The following is an 11,374-nucleotide window of genomic DNA, read 5'->3' as shown; positions in this document are numbered from 1 at the left end:
TGTAGGGATTGAATTTCTAACTTTAAAAATATATTTGACATGTAAGAAATTATTTTTATGAAACTCTTAGCATTTTGTGTTAATTGTATGAAAAAAGATCACAATTTATTAAGATCCAATATATATCTGTTTAAAATTTAATCTGTATCCGAAAAAGATTCTATTCGTATTTAAAAATTATTTGATTTGTATTAAAAAATTATCTGTATCTATTTAATTAGAATATGATTTTAAATTTTATTATTTATTTAATATCTGCATCCTAATAAAAATATAAATTCCGATATGAGTTGAGCATCGGATCCTGATCCTGATGCTGATCTTGATCCTGATCCGTTTTACCCCTTTCCTAAATTTCTAGGAGAAGCCGGATGGCCAATTCAAATACATTTTCTAATTTTGAATTTGAAACCCCACCTCCTTCCCCTTTACTGCGTACCAAACTATCTCAAGATCCCTACTCCGAGATCGCCGGCCATGGCTTCGAAGCAAATGGAGGAGATCCAGAGGAAGCTATCTCTCCTCAACTATCCGAGAGCCGATGCTGCGGCCCAGTCCCTCCTCTTCGCCGGCGTCGAGAGATACGCCCTCCTCGAATGGCTCTTCTTTAGGCAATTCCCCTTCTTTCCTCTAGTTCAATCTTTTCTCCACCTATGTTCTACCTAGTGGCGATTGGGTTTCCTCCAAAATCCCATCTTTCCTAGGGTTTGCAATTCCATGTTGGCCTCTTCGATTAGTTGGTTTTTATGGTGCTGTGAAGATCATATTTTGACTTTTTCTTTATAATCTTTGGTTCTTGGTAGGCTTTTAGGTGATAGATCTCCATTCACCCAACAGAATTGGCAAGTAGATAGCATGGATCGCGACGAGGAGAATACTAGGATCCAACGTGAGTGCTTCTTTTCAGTATTTTATGAATGTGGATACTCCGTTAAATCTGTGGTTTTTTCAATTAATCGTGGAAAGATGCTGGTTTCCAGCAGTGGCCAGTGGGAATGTGGACTTCTGTTTAAAGATTTCCGTTTTCAATCAATGACTTCCTACTGGCGCGCTGGTAGTATGAATAGAGAAACATAATATGTAAGTTGGAATAAGTATCTGTATCAAGTGACCAAATATTTCGTTCCATGAAATATTTAGCCTCATATAATCTTACTGTTTAGCCAGCTAGATTTATACAACTTGTATGTAAGAGCTCTCTCTTGTATATGATTTTCCATCTCTGGGTAGCTTTACGTATGTATATCGAGAGCTTCTGATTATATATTCAACTTGTTTGTCTAACATATATACTGGACTATTAATTCTACTGCATAAGATTTAACGAAAGGTTGTGTAGTCAAAACCTGCGTGTACACGCAGTAAACAATTCCCTAGGAACAATTAACTCGACCATTCATTGTGAGTAAACCATATAGTAAGACAATTTTTTTCACAATCCCAACCACTCAGAATATTTTAGATGTCCAAAAGAACTTATGCATCAGCAAACTTAGATCTAAACCATAAACAAAAAGAATAAAAAATTTACCGAGTGTCGGCATCTAATATCCCAATGATAGGATAAGAGGTTGACATGAGGAAGGAATGATGGTATCAGGCTTGGAAGGTTGAAAGAAGCTGAGTGGCCTCTTTGCCTCTCTATCCACATGCATGTGTCTCATGCTATAGCATTTCAGCATTTTAGTTTGCATATGTAAATCTTACAAGCCTCTGTACATGTGCCATTTATAATATCTACTAAAGTTTAGATGCCAAAATTCCATGTGGAACGAAACCTTTAACTAAGTGTTTTCTATGATTCTATCTATATTTGATTATATATTGTCTATTTGTCTCTACAAATAGTGAGCATACATGCATACCTCAAACCTTGATTTTATCTTTTGGAGAACAAGTTGATGAGATAATAGTTTACCTGCTGCAGATTTAGCTGAGATAGCAAGCTTCTTGGGTATTACACCTTCAGTTGATACAGAAGCTATCCAAGTGAGTAAAAGAACTATAATGCAGTAGTTATACCTATGATTTTTTTTAACATATTTGAGATATGCTCCATGTTTATAATTTATGTTCCATTTCCACATGGGCTGTTGATTGGTTGTTTTCAAGTAATATCATGGTTTCCAAAATCCCAGATTGGATCGATCAATTTGGATTGGGTTCGGCCATAACCGGTTTTGATTTGGACTCAAAACTAGTTTAATGACTTACTTCGATCTAGGATTAGCTAACTTTGGCTGTATCAGCGAAACTATTTTTTTTTAAAATTTAGGTCGAATTTAAAATGTATCCAACCCAGGGGAGATTAGTAATTGATGTCCTCAACTTTTTTATTTTTAAGTTCTTAGTTTTTATTTTATATCTCTCACACACACTTTCCTCTCACTCTCCCACTTTACCGAGCTTATTTGACAGCCAATTTGGTGGGCCATTCTGACTACTCCGCATTTTGATGAGTTTGAATGAGTTTTTTTCTAATTTTTTTTCTCTTTCTTTCTTACTTGCTCTTTAACTCATCGTTTTACCAGTACGGAACAACATCGAAGCTCTCTCTTCATAGTTATTTTGCAGTAGTAATTTACAAATATAAAAATTTGTCAATTTTAAGTCAAAAATTATCACAGTTTTAAGTAAGCTTTTTTTTTTTTAAATTTTTTTAAAGTTTTTTAGGCTTTATATGTAACTAATTTTTATATTCTTCTTTCTTGTTCTTTTTCCTAAATATTTAGAAATTTTCATGCTTTTTATATTCTTATTTATCTGTTTTTTTCTAAATATTTAGAAAATTTCCTGCATTTTTAAATAATATTTGAAATTTTACGTAATTAAAAATAGTTCGATCTAATACGAGCGGTCGATATGGCTGATCAATTTTTTTAATGGTCGATTCCAATTTTGATATCGAATTTTGGAATCTTAAGTAATATCTACTTAGTCAACTGACTTAATACATTCACTAGCCAATAATCTATATGATTAGATATTTGAGTCACATAAAATGTACATGTTAAACTACATTGAATCAGAATTTATATGTATCCCGCTGAGCTATAAAGTGGATATGGGCACTTGATTGAGGGCACTGAGATTGCCAATTCGGTGGCACATTAAACTTGATGCCTAAAGAGGACTGTTGTTATATTTGTTCTAACTAGATAGTAGTAATCTCTAGAAGCATGTAAAAGGATACTATGGGCAATGATATGCACAATAATGCAGATACAAGAGTACAGTTGGGAATAGAGTTTGGAATAGATGGATTCTTATTTGACTAAAGCAGTAGAATAGAGAATCCCTTTGATTCCAGGTTTTCCTGATGATAACATAAGATCTTTTGGATATTAAAGTGCAATATATCGGAAATTTTTGCAGCTATTCTCAAACTTAACAGCCCCATAATTATTAAAAGTTGAAAACATATGAATTGCATTGTTTACACTTGAAGGCACTATCACATTCTCTTGAGCTTCTATGATGTTAATGTCCTGATTTTAGGGAAGAGGTAGCTATGAAGAACGTGTGGAAATGCTTCATCTTATTGTAGATCTTGTGGAAGCAAGCTGCTATGCTGACAATCCAGACTGGAGGTTAGCAGAGGTTCTTAATTTTTATAAGAGAGCCTTGTTGTTCTTGTTGCTGCACAGATTAGCTATAGATCCTCATGTAACTTTTTTCAGCTGAAGTCCTAAACTTAATTTCATAGTTTTTTCTAAAACATTTGAACATGAGATTTATTGGCATCTGGTTCACTCCCAGTGTTGATGAGCAGTTAGCAAAGGATGTACAGCTGGTAGATTCAATTGCTGAAAAACAAGCTCAAGTGTTTTCAGAAGACTGCAAGCTTTTCCCTGCTGATGTGCAGATCCAGTCAGTTTACCCCTTGTAAGTATTTTGATATTTCTAAGTTGAGGAATGCCCTCAGCAATTGTTATAGTTTTGCAGATTTAGTCAATTTACCATTCTTCAGCATTTTGATTTATCTATTAGTTGCTACTTGCATATCATCATGTAAGGCCTTGTTTGCTTTAAGTTTAGGAACTCTCCTGAACTGGTTCAGAGGTCTCTTAACTGGTTCAGTGACTAAACATCTTTTTATCTTTTCCATATCTAATCAAGTTTACTCTTCAAAAAACTAAGACTAAGAAATAAGACTATCTAATTGAATTCAGGCTTAACCTCAAACCAAACAAGGCTTGAAGTTGTAGGAATGTTATGCTCTTGTAATACTTGTTTTTAAGTCGGTAATGAATGTTTTTAGATAAGACTTGTTGCATGTCAATCAACATCATTCTTAAATATTTATGTTTAACATCCAAAGCAAACAGAGCAAGATATCATCTATTTAAAACATTTTTTCAATGGTAAAGGATTCCCAATACATGTTTAAAGATCTTTATCTAAGATGGGCGGATAAGGGATTATGTAGTGCCTAGGTGCTAGACGAGCATGTCTAGAATTTAAGTTGTTTAAAATTTAATAAGTAAAAGAATAATTAGAGAAGAAGTTAAAATTAATACTTACAATCTAAATAATATACTAACACATTCTTGTTAAGAAACTAAGAACTACCGTAAGCTATTAGAATCTACTAAATCATCGGCAGATACAATAATTTTGAATTTCAGAATCAATCTATATATTAAAATCATGGTTCGCTGGATCGGGATCGGCCAACCCAATCCCAATCCGAATTCTCTCTCTCTTTCTTTCTCTTTTTCTCTCTTTACCATATAACTATTATTTTCCTTACGGAGAGATCTAGCTCCAGCGATGCAGATTTAACTCCAGCGAACTCCGATGAACTTTGGTATATATTTTTTAATTTATTTCTTTATTTCTCTCTCCACTATTTTTATTTCTTCCAATCTCTCCCCTTTTCTTCTCTTTTCTTCTTCTTCTTCATTGCACCATAGTTTTTTTCTTTTGTTTAATTTTCTTCGACTCATTTTTTTTCTAATCTCTTTTTTTTTTTCAATCTTCATTGTACCATAGTTTTTTTCTTTATTTTTTATTTTTGGTAAAAAATTTCTAAATTTTTAGAAGTTTTTCTACATTTTTAAGTAAGATTTAGAATTTTATGTAATTAAAAAGCCCGATTCAATTCAGGCGACCGATACATCCGGCCAATACATATCATTTTTTCAGAATGCTTTTCCCAATCTTGATCCTAATTTTTTGAACCTTTATTAAAATATGATACGAGATGCTAAGATGGTCATATAGGCGGGACTTAAGCGGAGGCTAGTTATATTCTATCTAAGGCAGAAGTCTAGGTGTTAAAGTGGGAGTTTTTTAAAATAATTGTCTCACAATCGAAGCCCTAGAGATTGTTAAGAGATGATTTGGAGCGATCCAAGGTTGAGGTGCGTAGTCTATTGGTGTTTTCCTTGGATAGTGATGATTATTCATTGTTGCTTAGAGATCAAAGGGTTACTAAGAGTCTAAGACAAGTTGCCTATCCCTGAGGGTTAATAAGGTTAGTATTTAAACACAGAAAGTAGTGCATCTAGTGGGTGTGGAGCAAGTTCACTTCAGATAGAGTTTTGGGTATCAAAGGGTGGCTTGTAAGTTATCTTGTAATGTCTACTTTAGTTCTAGGGCTAGGTTTGATCTTTAGAGAGGATATGTGTTTTTTTTACCCTTTGTTGATAGAGGATTTTTGATACATTTAGTTAGGATCTTTTCTTATTGCATTAGTTATTTGTTTTCATTAAAATAAATTTTTTGTAGGTCGCGTTCGAACGCGGTAGGGAGCGCGTTCGAATGCAGTTGTAAACGCCTGTATCAGGTTCGTAAATACAGAGAACGCGAAATGCGTATTTGAACGTGGTCGGATGCGTTCGAATGCTTGCGTCGCGTTCGCATTGACAGAGAACGTCTTTTGTGTGTTCGAACGCGATCAGCGGGAATCTTCTAGAATTAGGGTTAATAATTATATTTTGGCTTATTAGCTAGCCTCTATAAAGATATGGATGGCAGCCAAAATTATTATGCTATTGGATTATTGATTTCTTGTTTCCTATCTTCTCTCTATTCTTTCTATCCTAATCTCTCTCCTCCATCTTCACCAATCTATTACTTCTATCATTGGCAAGGTCTCTCTTAACTTCTAATCTCTCTTGTTTGTCGAGTCCTCCCTCTTCTTTGGAATCTCGACCACTTTTTTTTCTTCGTTTTAATTATTTAAACAACATCAACCATTCACCCTCATCTCTATTATCATCCATAACCTTAACATCTACTCCACCCGTCACCACCACCATCACCCGCACTATATCGTGTTTTTGTCCCAATTACAGTTTGAATCTACGAAGGGCGTAAATACGAAAATTGTATATCAGAGAGTTACGGATCGATTCTACTTGGTTTTGTAATTTTCTGACTACAGGAGAATATTTGGTGAATATTTTTTCTCGGTTGTGCAGACTGCTTCCTGCAATAAATTCAGATCTTGAAGGAATCGTTCCGTAGCCTTATTATTGGTATTAGAGCCTATCAATTTGGTACCGTAGACTTTATCAATTTTCCATATAAAAAATATTTTTTCTTGTGATTACCCTTTGTATTTTATTCTGTCTTCTATGAATTTTGTATCAGAACTCCAGAAAATCTCAATGAAATTTCAACAAATTTTGGTAAATTTATATCCTATATCACATTAAAAATTTCAATTGGTACCAGAACTCTCAGAAAATCATTTCTACATATATTTGAACGGACTTCGAATTGTTGACAAGTTTACTTCTCTGGAAAATCTGTTTTACAGAAGTTCAAACAAAAACAGATGCCGTTGTTAAATTTGTCTAGTAAGCTATGTTCTCAGTGCAAAATGCCTATCAAGAGTCAACCTCACATGATTACTTGTATCATAGCTCATATAATTTTGCTCTTGATTTAGATACATCATACAACTTTGTTGTATTCACGAATCACTAATTACAAATTATAACACTAACATATCTAAATGATCAAATTCTGGTGCATTGTTGTCAGTTTTCATCTAACTTACAGCATGAAATTTGGTAGTCCAACTATTTTAGGATGTTTGATTTAGTGATTTTCTGCTTTTCTCTGGCTGACAGTTATTTCAGATAGAAATTCATAGACATGAAATGTCGTCTGGTGTTAGATTGAATGGAGAAAGTTAGTTGCTTAAATTCTTATAGTTATATGTTGTGCCAAAGGTCTCAAATAAATGGTTGTCTTTAGATGAGATGTTCTTGATTAAATGAACAAAATTTTGAAGTTAAGCTTTCATCTTTCTCTTCTCCCATATTTAATTTAGAGCTTTCATTTTTCTCTATTTCCTTATTGAATTTAGAGCTTTCTTCTTTCTCTACTCCCATAACTAATTTAGAGTTGTCATGATTGGTATATTGGGCTTATGGGTTCTTTAATTTCTGCAAGATGCCAGATGATCCTGATGTTTCAATTTCTCAATATTGTGGGTCATTGTTTCATCCACTGGGTCTGCTTTTATGGGTGATATGACTTATTTTGGTTGGTTAGAAACTTAAAATTGTTTGGTGACTACTACTCTCAATGCATGTGGTACAGAACACTCCCCTCTTCCATCCAGGATAACAACATGCCTGGTGAAATGGGTGCCTAATAGTATTGGGAAAGTTTCTCAACTTCACTTTCTCTTATTCTATACCCTACATTCCTACTATAGAGGTTTTGCTTTTGAAATTACTGATACGGCATCTTGTTATACTTAGTTATGTATCGTAAGTTTTAATAAATGTAGTGATTTTTCTAGTTACATATATTTGTTGATAATGTCATCCATTTTTCAGTCTTAATCTATGTTTTCGACAACATAAAATATTTCACATTTAAACTTTTTTTGTTAATTATAGTAACTTTTTTTGTACAACAATTTGTTGCATTCAAAATAATCTCAGCTTTATCAAAAATAAATAAATAATAAATAATAAATAATAATATCAGGGATAATGTTAAGCTTCATGTTAATTCATATACATTTTATTTCTGTTTGCAGACCAGATATATCTGAATTGCAGTCAAAGTTGTCTGACTATTCAAAAAAAATGTCAAACTTGCAGCAGATGGTCCAGGAATTGGCATCCAAGGTTCACATCTCATAGCCTTTGTTGTGACTTGCATGAGATATGCCTAAAATTTGCTAAGAGAGAGTGAGCATATAAAAATGAGAATAAGTTTGCTTTGATCAATTTCTAAGCTTTTGGTTTATACCCATTTGAACCCAAGATATAAAGATTTTGTTTAGAACTTACTTAATAGGGTGTGACTTCTTGATGCTCTTAAAACTGATTTTCCATGCATGGATGCACATTAAGTAGACTCTTACTTAAGCATCTTCAGATGTAAAATATCTGATAATTTTTTATTTCAATCCTGACTTATTTTATGTGCATCTCAAGAATAACCTGAAGATTGAACCTTCTTTGAAGTCTATAATGGACAGCCTTATTATTGCCAAATTAGTATAAACAACTCATCAACTGCTTGAACTGGTGGTTCAAACAGAGTTATATTATTTCTGGAAATAGCTTCTCAGCTAATTGACAACACAACTTTTTCTTTATCTTTTTTTAACTTGGTAAGTTATTATTTATTTTATTGATACTAAAGTTGCTTCTGGTTGCTGCTGCAGCACTATGATTATAATCCCAATGAAGAGTATGCTGAAACGGAGTTAAAGTTGAGGGGACATTTGGAGTCTTTCTTGGAAACAGTCAGATCCTTTAACTTAATTTATACAAAGGTGATCATCTTGGACAGATTTTACGATTCTTTATCTTTCTCTTTGTTAGGCCGTGTATCAAATAGAGGCATGTTAGACTTCGACAGCGATGAGCAATTGGTGAAAGACTATGGGAAGGCCAAATATACCCTGCAGATTACCTACAAATTGTAGTTTTAAATCTGTCTTGATTGTTACTTCCTTTTCCTTTTCTATATTTGCTTGCAAAAGTTGTCTAATGATTTATTCGTTATAGGAAATTCGTCCATGGACCCACATGATGGAGGTTCCACAATTACACGGATTTGGTCCAGCTGCCAATAGATTGTTGGAGGCATACAACACACTTCTAAAGGTAAGATGCAGATTCTTTACCTTCTGTTAACCAACAATTGAATCTCCATGAATTAGTTATACAGTTATATAATTGCAGAAAATTCGAATTTATTATTTTTTTGGTTCTTTATTTTGTGAAAATTTTCAAGAAAGTTTTAGAATTAAATTATAATCACACATGACATGTCTGTATGTTTACTTTTTTCTCTTCTAGATGATTACATGAACAGAAGAAAATTTTAATCAGTGAAATATTTCCACATTTCTATAATTCGTTGTTAATTTTAATATCAACCACTTTAATATGGAAACATTTAACTTACTTTTCCTGATACATTTCCATATTACTCACATGCATAGACTTCACAAATGGAAGAATTGATTATATGACTCTCTTTTAGGTATCTTCTGATATTTTAAGTATATCAGAACAGATGAAACAGCATTTTACTCAATGTACATCCAAGCATATACTTGTACAATGGTCCATGGAAGAGATTCCAGTGCCAATTACAAATATTCAATCTAATAAAATGCTTGGAAGCCCTCAATCTACTTTCTACAGAATATTTTTCTTGCATAACACATGCATTTGACCGATTGGTTGTGTGAATGGCAGTTTCTAGGGAACTTGAGGAGTCTCCGCGATTCTTATGCTGCCATGTCTATGGGATCATTATCGACAAGTGAAGAACCTTCGTCGGTCTCAAAAATTATTATGGACTGCGAGTCCGCACTGACTTTCTTGAATCGCAGTCTCACCATCCTCTCTACTTCTGTTGCTCGAGAGCAAGGCGAAACATTGTGATTTTATATAAGAGGATGATCCGGCGGGAAGAAGGATGGATGTATTAAACAACCTCCTCTTTCATGTCATTTCATGTATACCTGTACGAGTTATTTTCAATTTTTCAGAAGTAAAAAAAAAACGTTTTCTCCTTTTATTCATGTAGTGAGTGCCTTTGATTTTGGAAGCTGTCTATTGGCCTGCAATTGTTGATTGTTGCAAATCAAGTTGTAGTTTCTTTCTTGGCCACTATTTACTGTCATCTTCTTTGATATGTAGTAAAATATTCAAAGAATATCTAAATCTTGGGCCTCGTTTACTTGTGGAAAAGGTCAATACTAGTATAACTATTTAACTTTTTATATTAATTATTCTAGCCCCCCTTTATTTTAATTAAGAATAAATTTTTTTCTTATTCTTGATTATAATTTTTTATTCTAGAATAATAGCTTTAGTTATATTCTAAAATACAAATATTATTCATCAAACTTATATTACACATTAATCTAATTACTAATTTACTTTTGAATGTCTATCCTATCGGTTTACTTCATATTAAATCAAAGAGAATTTATGGTAATTCTATAAAAAATAAAACATATTCTATTTCATCATTTTCTTTTTTTTTATCACATTGAAAGTAATTATTATACTCTTAATTTAGAATACAAGTGAACATATAAATAGTTATTCTTAGAGTAAAAAATTTATTTTGAGAATTACAGATAGAAATATTTATTCTAGAATTAATCTTATTTTTAAAGTAAATAAAGTCTTAGTGTTTAGTTGTATAGTAGTTTAGTGTATAATAATTAGTTTTGATATCATATAAATTTGAAATGATAATTTGGCAAATGATTAAAATATATTTTATAATAAATTGATGAGGGGAGAAGAGAAAGAGGAAAGTGAGATTGAAATGATATATTTTTAAGGGTAAAATAATAACTGAATTTTTTTTAAAAAATAGATGGGAGAGGAGAGGAAAGAGAAGTAGGTTTGCTTTTTTAGAAAATGAGGGCATGACTTTAATTAGAGTATATTAAATAGAAAATTAAGAAGTACAAGAAGAAATAAATAAGGATATCTTATGACAGTACAATTGCAGTTTTCACTGATTTAAGAATACTAGAGATTAGGCCTTGAGCACTCTTTGCTTCCTACTGAATAATCCTTCTTTAGGGTGTGTTTCATTATAGGGTTAGGTAAGGATCATCCTTAAGCTTATCTAAAATGATAGCATTTCTCCTGAGATTACTAATCTTATATTTTAAAACAAATTATATCATTATCCTGGATACAAAATTAATAATGTCGATTTCTATTTTAAATTAATGTTGATCATTTCAAACATAACTTATATCATTAAATATAATTAAATTATATTATGTTTATTATCAAAATTGATCAATATAAATTCAGAATAATAAGAATTAAAACCAAAACTAATAGTAGAATAATGTTAATACAAAATGCTTCATAATAATAAAAAATGTAAATCTTTTTAATATAGCAAT

At 32.2% G+C, this 11,374-nt stretch overlaps 1 protein-coding gene across 2 annotated transcripts; it reads left to right on the top strand.

Moving 5' to 3' along the window:
• The first annotated feature begins 372 nt into the window (after positions 1-372).
• Positions 373-10,044, top strand: LOC140772126 (AUGMIN subunit 7). 2 transcript variants are annotated; one of them, XM_073114036.1, is made up of 9 exons: positions 375-611; positions 804-889; positions 1,928-1,989; positions 3,499-3,590; positions 3,760-3,885; positions 8,009-8,099; positions 8,645-8,755; positions 8,991-9,089; positions 9,690-10,044. In XM_073114036.1, exons 1-9 carry the CDS (start codon positions 478-480, stop codon positions 9,876-9,878), a joined length of 990 nt encoding a protein of 329 aa, XP_072970137.1. In that variant the 5' UTR covers positions 375-477; the 3' UTR covers positions 9,879-10,044. The 2 variants fall into 2 exon arrangements, with proteins under 2 accessions (XP_072970138.1, XP_072970137.1); XM_073114037.1 differs by lacking the exons at positions 8,991-9,089; positions 9,690-10,044 and adding an exon at positions 8,805-8,982 and having other exon boundaries at positions 373-611; positions 8,645-8,725.
• Positions 10,045-11,374: the final 1,330 nt, after the last annotated feature.

Source organism: Typha angustifolia, chromosome 12, assembly GCF_048772165.1.
Source record: "Typha angustifolia cultivar Huaian chromosome 12, ASM4877216v1, whole genome shotgun sequence".
In the NCBI taxonomy this organism is placed as follows: Eukaryota; Viridiplantae; Streptophyta; class Magnoliopsida; order Poales; family Typhaceae; genus Typha; species Typha angustifolia.
This window is presented reverse-complemented; position numbering and strand designations above follow the sequence as displayed.